This window comes from Camelus ferus, chromosome 12 (genome assembly GCF_009834535.1).
Source record: "Camelus ferus isolate YT-003-E chromosome 12, BCGSAC_Cfer_1.0, whole genome shotgun sequence".
Taxonomy (NCBI): domain Eukaryota; kingdom Metazoa; phylum Chordata; class Mammalia; order Artiodactyla; family Camelidae; genus Camelus; species Camelus ferus.
In genome coordinates, this window is record NC_045707.1 from 7,445,096 (window position 1) to 7,458,099 (window position 13,004).

General features: G+C 53.0%; 1 protein-coding gene across 1 annotated transcript; it reads right to left on the bottom strand.

Annotated features, from left to right (window-relative positions):
• Positions 1 to 3,395: 3,395 nt before the first annotated feature.
• Positions 3,396 to 12,189, bottom strand: MCAT (malonyl-CoA-acyl carrier protein transacylase). Its single transcript, XM_006177528.3, has 4 exons — positions 11,685 to 12,189; positions 10,467 to 10,554; positions 7,564 to 7,781; positions 3,396 to 4,650 (listed from the first exon to the last, which is right to left on the bottom strand). The coding sequence occupies exons 1-4, from the start codon at positions 12,111 to 12,113 to the stop codon at positions 4,222 to 4,224; spliced, it is 1,164 nt and encodes a 387-aa protein (XP_006177590.2). The 5' UTR covers positions 12,114 to 12,189; the 3' UTR covers positions 3,396 to 4,221.
• Positions 12,190 to 13,004: the final 815 nt, after the last annotated feature.

Genomic DNA, 13,004 nt, shown 5'->3' on the forward strand with positions numbered 1-13,004 from the left:
GTCTCTGGTCCTCTCTAGGGGTTTGCGGTGTGGGCTGGGTTTGCCTGTGGAGGGGAGGGAAGGGCAGGGCGTGCTCCTCGCCACCTGTGCGCCTGCTTGCATCACACCGCCTCCTGGCTCCTTCCCACACCTGTAAATGCTGTCATACTGTTTGGTCCAACACAAGCTGGTTTACTTCCTCCTTGTCACGCCTTAGTGCCTAAAGCCTACCATTAGAGTTTATGTCCTTCGGGCTGTCAGTGCCTCCTATCATCAGGCTGCTCGCCTTCCCCACGTTGGCTCATCCAGCACTCCTGCTGGAGTGGTGCAGTCTGTGGATACTCACACAGGTGTGGTGGGGAGAAGGGGCTGGGCCGGGGGCAGGAGGGCCAGGTCACCCTTGCTGTGGGCTTAGCCCACCCCAGACCTGGACCCAGTGGTTTCTAGACCCTGCCAGGCCCCCCTCCCCCCGGTGCTGCATCTCTCCCTATCCCCAGTCCCCTACCTCATGCACACCCCAGGCTGGGGTGAGCCGCCTCCTTCCAGCTCTCCGCCATCCCCATTCTGTCCCCCCAATCCCAGATCTTCTGCAGCCTCATCCTCCTGCCCCCTTCAGGGCCCAGGTTTGGGGAGCCTTCCCGCCTCCAACTTAGCCCTAGGCCTGATCCAGCAGGTGCAGCCGCCCCACACCTTCCAGCCAGACTGATCAGACCCTGCTGCCTCAAGACTGTAGGGAGCACCTGCCCCTAGGCTCTGTGCCGCAGCTCCCCGAGGTCTGGCTCTTCACAGCTTTGAATCCTGACTTCACTCCCTTTCCTGTGTAAGTTGTCAGTGTCAGGCCCTCAGAACCTGACAGGGTGAGCCCAGAATCTCCCCGTTCCCATGTGGTTGCTGGGATGCTCCACCACAGCAGCCTGCTTCATCTGGAGAGACTTTCCATCCCAGACAGACAACCCCTCCCCAAGCTTACAGACCTGGAAGTGACCCCTGGGTCACCCTGTGTGTACTGATTCCAAAGCCAGGGCACTCACTATAGAATCAGTGGCTAGGGGTGTGGCAAGGCCAAATCCAGAGGCACCTCTTCCAGGAAGTCCTCCCTGACCACCTAGCGCCCAGCTTGCTCCATCCTGAGCGCTCAAGATAAATTGCCCACCCAACTATGTACCCACGTGGATGTGGCCAGGGGTGCCTGGGGCTTCAAGGAAAGGGACTGGAAACACTATCAGGTCCCCAGGTGTAGCTGATGCTGGCTGGGAAGTGGCCTCACCCTGCACTAATTTGGGGGTACTTCCCTCCAGGATCATCCTGTCCTGGGTTTGCAACATCCTTTCCAGCCAGGGGTATCAGAGGACCCCCCACTGTACTACCTCAGCCCCGGTGGAGGCTCTGGGGTTGTGAAGAGGGCAAGGGCCCCTGCCTCAGATCTCACTTTCCTTTTAGGGAAGGAAAAAAATGCACATAAATAAACCAAGAGTATTGTGGAATAACAGTGTTCTGAGGGCACCAAAGGACAGAGTATGATGGGGCCTCTGTCGGGGAGACAAGTCCTCTCTGAGGAGGGGCTGGGGCATCCAGACTGCGGGACAAAGGCCCTGGGGTGGGAGACAGGCCTGAGCATGGAGGTGTGCTGGTCTGCTCGGGCCAGTGTCTGACCCACTATATCTACCTGTTCACGGCAACCTGGGGCCCTGATGAGCTAGCTTGCCTGGCTTTAGTTCCCACACACGAGGCAGCCACTTTTGACCTGAGCTGATGGGGCTGCAGCCATCTGGGCCAGCACTTCTCTCATCTGACAAAGAGGGGAGTGGAGGCCCAGAGAGGGAAGGGGCTTGACCGAGGTGGCTCAGGCTTTGGTCACATCAGGATCCTCCAATCCCAATCAGATTGGGATCCAGAGTCAAACCCACTGTGACTGCTTCACGTGGCAGTTTCCACAGGACCAGAAAGATGCTCAGCCCTTAGGAGCTGAAACTGGCTTCAATCTGAGTTCACAGCAGTACTAGAAATCAGTCTAGTCCCAAAAAAGAACCAGAGGCCTGTCCCTCACAGGTTGAGGGCAGAGGTGCCATGTAGTTGCCAGTGCCCCCTCCCCATCTCCTGCAGCAGCTCTCCAGGAGGCCCTGGGGCCCGGCAGACAGGGGACATGCAGCCCCTAGGCCCTGGGAGTCTGTTGGCTGGGAGGCTGCTGGAGGCAGTGAAGCACCTTCCCAGAGGAGGTGACAAAGCTGGGGGTGGGGCACAAGGGGTCCCACCATCTCTGTCCCTTTCAGAGGCCCCTGGTGTGGTCAGATTTCTGGGCATGAGGCAGGATCTGAGACTCTTAGGAGGTGCTGCCAGAGAGCGGTGCCCCCTGCAGGCAGACCTGGGGAGTCAAGTGGCTGGGAAGAAAAGCAGGCCAAGGATCTCCACTCACGGGGGATCCAAAGATGTGGTGGCAGGTATGAGTCCCACTTTGGGGTGGGCCGGAGCCCTGGGACCAAGGACAGCACTGGTCTCTTCCCAAGGGGATAGGAAATCGCCGAGGTCCTGCCAAGGAACAGGATGTAGGATCCACCATGGCCTCCAGGCCCTCACCCCGGACTTGGGGCCCGTCCCACAGCTCCCTTCACCGCCCCACGCCTGTCATTCATCCAGATTCAAAGAGGGCAGGCAGAGGGCCCTCCCACCCCCAACCCAGGGCTCCTGTAGGAGAGGTGGAGCTCTGCCCACCCACTCTCCTAGCCAGCAGCCCCTAAGGCAAAGAGCCCAGAGGAGCCGCAAGGCCTGCAGGGACCACCCGCCCACGCCGCCACTCCAGCTCCCTCACGAGGGACGGCGCTCCTCAGAGCTGCCCGCGGTGCAGCGCAGCCAGACACCTGAAGCCGGGACCGTGTGGAGAGCTTGGCCCCCCCAGGCTGCCCACTACTCAAAGCTCTCAGCGGAGGGGGTTCCAACAGACTCAGCAATTATTTAAAAACAGTAACAAAGTTCTTTGTGAAAGTTTCAATTTTCTAAAACAAAGTTTAAAGAAATAGTTCTTTCTTCATTTTGTGTGCTCCAAAGAACACACAAACTCAGGCCATGGTGGAAGTGGGGTTCAGCGGTAGTGTCTGCAGTGTTCTCCACTGTGGGAAGGTGGGAGGGAGGGCCGTGGAAACGTGGGGGTGTGTTTGGGGCCACAATGCTGAAAGTGCGCCCGGCACATAACGGCTGGGAGCCGGGACGGCTGCCCACAAGAGCAGGACAGTCCCACGCAACGAAGACTGGTTCTGCTCAAAGGCCAACAGGGCCCCTTAAGAAACAGAATCAAAAACAAGAAACCCTACCCAGGGTCTGACATGTGCTTCACAACAGGGACATTAAAGGACAAGCTCAGAGATCTCACTCCCTGTAAGGTTTCCCCACTGTCACTGAATAATGAGAAAACCACCCAAGAATCTTAGAAATACTCGTATTTAATACTGATACCAGGGGCTCCTGGTGTGGAGCAGGCCCTGGAGGGTAAGCCCCGAGGGCGGGCCTGTGCCAGATTAGGCCCCGGGCACACAGCAGGCACTCAGTGACCACGGTCTGAAGGGAGGACTTCGGGGTGGGGAGGAAACAGGGCCCTCAGCCGCCCTCCTCACACCACTTCCGCCTTGCTAAAGGGCCCCTCTTCCCCACCAAGGCAGGGGCCACCCACTCCCTGGCACACAGCAGGCCCGCAATGCTGTTAGATAAGTAAACACATGGGGGACTGGGTCTCCTAGCTAAGTGATGGGGTGGACAGGACGGCGGCCGAGGCCCACCAGGTCCTAGCGCCCTCTGGATTCAGTGACAAGGAGCTGATGTTTCGGCTGCATGTGGCCACAGCCCTCTGGCCCCAGCCTGCCTCGTGGCTATGCCGTCTGCCCACGGCACCCGCACGGCAGCAGGCCAAGCCTTCTCAGCCCCAGGACGCAGCGGCAGCCAGGCTGTCTCAGCTGGCTCTGCAGAGCCACCACCTGAGCTCTCGGGGTGCGGGGGTCTGCCTGAGGCAGAGCAGGCGCCCCCCCCAAGGCTCCTACGCAGCTGTCATGGTTACAGCTTCTCCCCCGGCATCCAAATATGTTCCAAGTGGGGAGAAACGGACATGCAAAGGAATACTCATTTTCAGTGCTTTTTATGTGGCAGTCAAAGCACTTTGCAAACAGTCCCTCCCCATCACTGGGAGGAGGGCGCCCGATAGAAGGCCAGGCTGGGCTCAGCCCCCTGGACCCCCTTCAGCCACCCCCCTCCCAGAACCTACTGGTTCTGGTCCAGGTCCTCGTCAGCCTCCAGCACCTCAATGTGACTGTAGGACTTCCAGGCCTGCAGGTTACAGCTCTTCAGGATGGTTCCCAGCTGCTTCCCAGGTCCTACTTCAAAAGTTCTGGGGAACTCGGTGCCTCTCTTCCTCTGATAAATGGTGTGCATGGTCTGCTCCCACTTCACTGGGGAGACCACCTGCTGGACCAGCAACTTCTGGATGTGTTTTGGATGCATGTATCTGTTCCCGTTGACGTTTGAGTGGACAGAAACCAGAGGCTTCTTGACATCAATCTCTTTTAAAACCTGCGCCAGGGGCTCCACGGCCGGCTGCATGAGGCGGGTGTGGAACCCACCGCTAACTGGCAACAACTTGGTGCGTCTGAAGTGATACTTAGAGGAGTTTTTCTGGAGAAACTGCAAAGCCTGGAAGAAAAACAAGGGAGGTTAAAGCCAGTCAAATCTTAGGGGAAGAACACAAAGAGAGGCGGTCCCCACTGGCTGACATCATTGCAGGCAAGCCCATAGTGTATGTTTATCTCTACACACGCACACCCATATTTCATCCTGCACAGTCCCCAGGTCAGTGTCCCAGAAGCCCTCCTCCAGGGACCTGACAGTTCACACACCCGACATGGTGCCTGGAAGAGATCTGAGGCTTAACGTGGGTTCTGTCCCAGCATCTTCATTCACCAGCCCAGGTCCCCAGGCAACCTCTTTGAACTTTTTCTCCCACCATAAAAATCAGCACAATTTCATCTACTTCATAAGGTTGCTGAGAAGTGAACAGACAGGCGGTGTGAAAGCATCTGATAAACAAAAAAGCACTCTAGTGTAGTTTTCAATTAGAATTCTGCCACCCTTTATAACTTTTTAAGCCTGTTTTCTGGTTCACCTATAACCTTCAAGATGAAAATTATGCAGATTCTAAGCCTCACTTCACAATGAGAGGTCTTTCCCATCAGAAACCCTTCATCTGGGGTTTCTCTAGAGAAAACAAGAGCTCTTTCCCTGAAGCCAGAAGCCTTCTCCTAAAAGGCACGTCAGCTCCAGAAGGACCTCTGGGACTGACAGGTCCAAACTCAGAACCACTTGCAAACAAGGTTATTTCCAAGTATCTTTAAAACAGTATATATTCTTAAGAGACGCTGTGCCCTCGGACTGTCACCTTCACAGCCCTCCACCGTGATCTGCCGAAGGCCTTCCTACGCACTAAACCATCTGCCGCATCCCTCCGACCCGATGCCATCCATGGCCTGCTCGGAAGCTGGGCCAGCTGCTCCTGAGGACTTAACAGTCAGGGTAGCTGCATGACCTTGGGCAACTTCACTTGATCTGTCTGTGCCTCAGTTTCCTCACCTGTAAAATGGGGATAACAGTAATAGTTATCTCACAGAGTTCTGGTAAGAACCATGCTTGGCATACAAGTGCTATACGAGGGTGAGCAATTGATATTATCTGGGTTACCAAGCCCATCCGTGTCCACTGGGGAAAAAATACAACAGGGTAGTTATTTGTGCCCCGAGGGTAGGAGGGTTTAATACTCCTGGCTGGCTGGCACTCGTTCATCCCTCTCTGGGGCCCCTCCTTGCAGGGGGTGTACCCTGTTGTCCAGGTGTGGCCAGCGCAGCCCGTGGCTAACGACGGGTCACTCCCCTCTGCCGTGCTCCGTCAGCGTCCCATACCGGGGCCACTCAGCTGCCTGAGCGCTGGGGCGAAAGTGTAGTGGAGCAGAGCCCAGCACTGTGAGTCTGGACCACGCCTGAGGTCTGGGCTGTCTGTCACTGCAGCAGATCTGGTGCTTCACATGCAGTACCATGCTCCATCCACGCCCATCACACTGAGGCACACGCCCAGGCGCCTCTCTGAACAGAGGCCTGTTGGACTCCACAGCCAAAACCCTTCCCACCACGCCTGGATCCTCCTGATCAGCGGCACCTATGGAGACAGCTCTGCAGCGGCACTCCTGCGTCTGCGTCCTTCCAGCGGTCTCTAAGTGCTTTCCAGGGACAGTCTCTAGACTCATCTAACTCAAGTCCCAGGTCAGGGCCACAGGAGTCAAGGCTATAGCCTCAGGGCCCAGCAGGCTCCTCTGGGGCTGGCTCTCAGCCCAGGCATGGGTCTAGCAGACGCCAAGTTTTTCCACATCCACTGTTGGAGGGGGCTCTCCTGCTCAGGGGACCCTGCCCACGCCTGAGCTCTTTGCTGTGGCACTTCCAAGAGCACCAAAAGGCCACCCCTGGGAACCCCAGGAGCTGTTACCTGGACCAGATTCCCACCTGTCTGGGAGCCTGTGTGGGAGACTCCTGCCCTGACTGGGGGGCCCTCCTGGCCCATTTCTGGGCTTCTTACCAAGGCTATGAGTGGGAATGAGCACCCAGCTCCACAGTTAACGGGGGCCACTGGAGCCCATCCTCCCAAGTGAGAACTGCACCAAGAGGGACTCACTGGCTCTCACTGACTCAGAGGAGATACCGAGGGGCGTCTGTATACTGGTCAGGCCTTAACGGGGAGATGAACTCAGTGCTCGAGTGGAGGAAACACAGATTCCAGAGTGAGACGGACATGAGCTCTCATCCTGCCTCCAACATCACTAAGCACTTGCTTTTCTCTGTCTCAGTGTCCTTGTGTAGACCTCCCTCCCACGGAGTACAGGACTGGCTGTAAGGACTGAAACAGACAAGACGTGTAAGCATCGGTCCTGTCTGCACTCAACACTCCCCACTGGGCACCTGGGACAGAACTGCCCTTTCGTCAGGTGCTCCTCTCTGCCTAGGCTGCCCCTGCTCTCGGCAAATTCATCCTCCAGGGACCACCTCTGTAGGTCCTCCAGTCCTCAGCCTGACCCTTGCTGTGCCCCGAAGCCTGGAGTCATCTGTTCCCAGCCAGCCTTCCTTGGACGGCAGGAGCCCTGGTTATCCATCTGTGGGCCCTCAGTCCCTGTCACGTAGGAGCTGCTTGAGAAATGATGTCTGGGCCAGCAGTGAGTGGAAGGATGGACAGAAGGAAAAGGTGCAAAAACAGACACACAGGAAAAGCAGAGCAGGGGAGAGTAAGCCAGGAGGCAACAGCTCCTCTGAGGAAGCAACTGGATCAGAGGATCTGAGAAGCCCAGAACGTATTACAGGAAGGCCCTGGAGACCACCTGGTCCACTCTCCCAGCCTCCCGCCTCCCTCTGCAGTGCTCGTTCCAGCACCCCTCCCCACGCCCTCAGTTACTTCCCAAAGACCACGGCTGGGCAGAGCCCTCGTTACGCTCTGTGGGTTCATAGGTGTGGAATGATTCCAACCTTCTGTACTGAATTGGGGTCTAGGACAGCTGCTCCCGTCAACACCAACCTGCAGATGTCCTGAGATCACCCTGCAGTCAGGAAAGAGGTAGCTGGACAGCTCGCACACAGGGTCCTCTATGCCCAAAGTCCTGCAGTGCTCCTGGGCTTCCACACAGGCGACGGTGAACCTGGACTGAGGCTGGCCGAGGACAGACAACATCCCACTGGGGACAGCTTCTGAGGCTTCCTGCATGGCCTCAGCTCGGACTTTCACCGCATACAAACCTACCCAGAGAGAAGGGCATTTGGAAAAATCAAAGCATGTAATGGAGGGAAGCCCAGACCTGAAAAACAAAGCACAAATTCCAGTTGCTGGAGACACTGATATTAGTATCTAGCACCAGTTCACAAGGCCACAAGTCTACGTATCTGTGTCTACGATAAAACAGATGGTACTGCCATCATCAAAGGGCAAGGTGCTGTCCTTGTCACAGTACAAATTAACCCACAGCTTCCTGCCTTAAAGCTGGCTTGAGGGGTGGAGGGTGTAGCTCAGTGGTAGAGTGCATGCCTAGCATACGTGAGGTCCTTGGTTCAATCCCCAGTACCTCCACTAAGTAAATAAACCTAATTACCTCCCCTCAACAACAACAAAATTTGTAAAAAATTGAAAAAAAAAAGCTGGCTTGAGATGGGATGGTGGTTCTTAACCAGGGTTTATTTCACCCCCAGGGTGGTGTCTGGATTCTCCTGATTGTCCAACTGGCGGTGGGGGTGTTACTGGCATCTGGTGGGCAGAGGCCAGGGATGCTGCCCAACACCTTACAATTAACACGCCCCGCCCCCACAGACAAAGAGCACCTGGTCCAAAATGTCAACAGTGCTGCTTCTGAGAAACCCTAGTGCAGAGTAAAGCGGAACAGATTTTGAGACACACTGCTCTGAGTCATGACCTCGTTCCAGATCAAATTTTTAGTTAGTAAAATGAGGATAATGATATTTAACCTGCGTGGATTGTAGTGAAAACTGGGAATTATTATTTAAGAGAAATCGTGCTGAACATGAAAAGCAACTACAAGCCATCAGACACTTGGAAAGATGTACCAACTACAAAGATAAGAATTTCAATAACATAGTTATCATAAATCAAGCATTAGGGCCCTCACTTAGAACTGGAGGACCTGCCGCTGACAAGGCAGGTGAGCTAAAATGCAGGGCTCCCGGTTCAGTGTGGCTCAAGTGCAAGGTGAGAGGACAGGGCTGTGCCCAGGCCTGTAATTACTGGATATCCGTCATCCTGTCCTGGGTCTGCTCCCTGGAGGGGCGGGAGATGACTCGACAAAGGAGAGGTTAAGAGATCAGTCCAGGTTTGATGGGACAACAAGGCCTGAGGAACGAACTCTGCACCCTTCCTCCCTAACACACCTCCACTCGCCCAGCACCGTGTATGTCTGCACTGGAGTGCTAGCCCCTTACACAAGGACAACTGCGGAGCAGATTCAGTAAGAGCCTGTGTTAGGAGGTAGGCCAGAACACACAGGAATGTGGAGAGCCTCCCATGTGGCCATTAAATAACTACGCAAAAACATCAAGTGAAAAAAATACAGAATGTCAATAATTCTGCAAATTATGTACACATAAAACTATATTCGTATAAAATTGTTTTATTAGAATGTGAAAATATGAAACCTTTCCCACTTCCTTAATAGTGCTATGCTTTTTAAAAAAATAGGCAGTGAAATTCACATAAAATATAACCAATTTCAAGTGTATAATTCAGTGGTATCTGTTGTATTCATCACCTTGTACAACCACTAGCTCTAGTTTCAAAACTTTCCATCACCCTATAAAACACGCCATGCCCACTAAGTAATCATTTCCCATTTCTCCTTCCCTCCAGCCCCAGGAACCTCTAATGTGTCATCCCCATGGATTTATGTATTCTGGACATTTCATGTAAAAGGGATCACACAATATGTGGTTTTTGTGTCTGGCTTCAGCACGTTTTTGATCTTCATCCATGCCGCAACATGAGTTATTTCCTTTCTTTTTATCGCTGAATAATATTCCATCAGAGGACAGGCCACAACTTGTCTATCCATTCATCTGATTATAGGCATTTGGACTGTTTCCATCTTTTGGCTCTTATGGATAATGCTGTTATAAACACCTGTGTACAAGTTTTTCTGTGTGGCAACATGTTCTCATTTCTTAGGTGTAAACCTATGAGTAGCACTGTTGGGTCACAAGGTAACTGTGTTTAACTTTTTGAGGAACCACCCAGCTGTTTTCCACAATGGCTGCACCACTTTATATTTCACAAATGTGCGAGGCTCCTGCTTTTCCACATCTTCACCAACGCTTATTATTTTCCTTCTTTGCTTTGCTTCTTTAATTAAAGCCTCTTTGGTGGATGTGAACTGGTACCTCACTGTGGTTTTGATTTGCACTTCCCTCATGACTGGTGACGCTGCACATCTTCTCATGTGCTTACTGGCCCTTTATGTACCTTCTTTGGAGAAATGTCTATTCAAGTCCTTTGTCTGTATTTAACTATAAGCAAAAACGTCTACCTGTTTTAACTACATCCAAAAATCTTAAGTGAAGTTGATATGGCTCAAAATGAAACACTGATTTACTCTTTTTCATTTAGTGAGTATCTACTGAGCACCCACCACGTGACAGGTGCTGGAGGTATGTGAGTGGACTAAGCATGCACAGGAGCAGTGGGAGAGACAGAGGAGCAAGAAGATTTCACAAGATTACAAAAAGAAAGAAACAGTTCCCTGATGGACCCCCAGGCTTAAAGGGGAATCAGGAAGTCTGGCCCTCAGGTTCCAATGTCATCTCACCCATGTGCTCCCTTCTCTTTCACACCTGAGTAGGTCCAGAATTACCTGTGGCACCTTGTCCTCAGTGTGCCCAGCAAGACAATACCCCATGCACAAAACCAAACCTCTTCCTGTGTACCTTCACAAAATTCCATGGCTCCGGCAAACACTAGGGCTGCAAATTCTCCCACACTGAATCCAGCAGCAGCAACACAGTTCTCAATAACCTGCAGTGACAGATGCAGAACGTGAGGCCAAGTTCTCAAGGGAGTCTAGCCCAGGGCTCTGCACTTAAGAGCTGACAGGGTGTTCAGTGGTTCAGTGAGCTGGCCTGGTGCTCCAGCTAGAAACAGACACACAGAAGTGGCCGTGACAATCACTGACTCAGCCCCTTTATTGGCAAGGAAAGTTAAAGGCTGGTGGACTCCATGGTAGGGCCGTGACTCCAACCCAGGGCTGTAGATTGTCTCACTTCTGCCCTGGAGCTGCATCTCAGGCCAATGAAGACAGAAGGCGTCACAGAAATTAAGATCATGGCTTTCAGAGTCACTGGATTTGATTCTTAGCCTGAGAAGGTTCCCTAACCTCTCTAAGCCTCAGTTATCTCCTCTGTGAAATAGGGAAAGAGCAGGACCGACCTCACAGGGCTGCTGAGAGTATTTCATGGAGAGAATATCTCTAAAGAGCTCAGCACAAACTTGGCCCAGTAGAAGCACTAGATGAATGTTATTACCACAATTCAACAGGACCACTTAAACTAATCCTTTAATGTCTCTTGAGTCTTCTTTTCTTATCCACAAAATAACAGTACTTACCTCACAAAATTGTTGTGAGGAAGAAACGGGGTAAAGTACTAACTTAACATGGGCTGTTTTGATATTAAATATTAATAGCAATCATTTCACAACTTCAAGTGTTATTTTTAGATATCTTCTCAATGATCCTTCCTTTAAGGATGAAGTTTAATCCTTCTAAAATCATTTAATAATTAATTAAATGAGTAAGGATCATTTAAATTCTCAACTCGGCCGTCCATTCCCTAGCCCCTTTCCCTGCTCTATTTTCCTTTCTGTAACACTGATCTTTAATACACTATGTAATTTACACAGTATGTTCACACTCTATTATCTATCTCCCTGCCCTAACATGGCAGGGATCCTTGTTTTGTTTATGGCTGTATCCCCTGCTCCTACAACACTGCCTGGCCCAGACGGGAACTCAGTAAGGATCTGCCCAAGAAGTCAGACATGGCAACACTCCGGCCTGGCAGGTGGGAGCCTTGGTGGGGCAGCGGCCTGGCTGTAAGAGATCGGACAGAACCCATCTTCCCTGACCTGCCACGGGCCTCAGGCCTCACCGTGGGCTGCAGGTGGTTCAGTTTCTCGACGGCGGCCAGTGAAGCCACGAAGACAGCGGGCTGGCAGTGCACCGTGCGGTCCAGGGCCTCCTGCGGCCCGTGCAGGCTCAGCTCCAGCAGGTCGTAGCCCAGCACGCGACTGGCGGCGGCGTAGAGCTCGCGGACGCGCGGATAGCGGAGCAGACCGCGGCCCATGCCCACCACCTGGCTGCCCTGGCCCGGGAAGAGCAGCACGGAGCACTGGTTCGGCAACCACCGCGCCGCCACCTGCTGGGACCCTTCCTCCGCCGTGGTCGCATCTCTCAGCAGCTCCGCCACTTCCACCGCGCCCGTCGGAGGCAGCGGGAAGTTCGAAGCGCTGCGGCGGAAGCTTGCGCCTCGGCCCCAGGCCCACGCAGCCCACGCAGCCCGCGCGACCCGGACGCTCATGCTGAAGAACAGCCACACGCGCGTTACCCGGGCGACCGAGGCCCGACTGCGGCCGCTCGGCGCGGCGCGGTCCCTGACGCACTTCCTGCCGGGTGGGCCGGGGCACCCTCAAGCGGGAAGAAAGGTTCCGCAATTATTGGTTCCGCCCCGGCTCCAGGACCCTTGGCTGTGCGGTGGGGGCCTAGAGTGATCCCCGAGGTTTAAATACGCTTATTTAAACCTCCGCAGAAAAGAATAAAACACGACATCGGACCACAGTGACCCCTCAAAAATATTTACTGAGTAAACAACTCAAAGCAATGTAATATTCAACCTCGCATGGGAAAAGTGCGTGAAACGCTTCCACGTTCTTTCTTTAATTTGATTTTCCCAGCACTGTGCTCTCTTTAATGATTTCTATAAACCAGACACGGTGCCAGGCATATAATAAGTATCCGATAAATACTTTTAAAACATTTTTTTTATTGAGTTATAGTTATTTTACAATGTTGTGTCTAATTCCAGTGTAGAGCACAATTTTTCAGTTATACATGAACATACATATATTCATTGTCACATTTTTTTTCGCTGTGAGCTACCACAAGATCTTGTGTATATTTTCCTGTGCTATACAGTTTAATCTTGTTTATATCCCATAAATATTTAATTCCTCACAGCAACGCTATGATGAAAGCTATTATTACCCTCATTTTACATATGAGTAGACCAGGCCTCAAAGATTGAGTGACAGGTAGTTAGTGACAAAAGGAGGATTGCAAATTGGAGTTATTTGGCTTCCCAGTGGTGGAGCAAGGCTGGGTCAGAGTCTAATTCTGACTTCACCTGTAACTGACCCCGACCCCTCCAACCCCGACCCACCGCCGCTGCTCCTGTTTCACTTCCTGCCGCCTC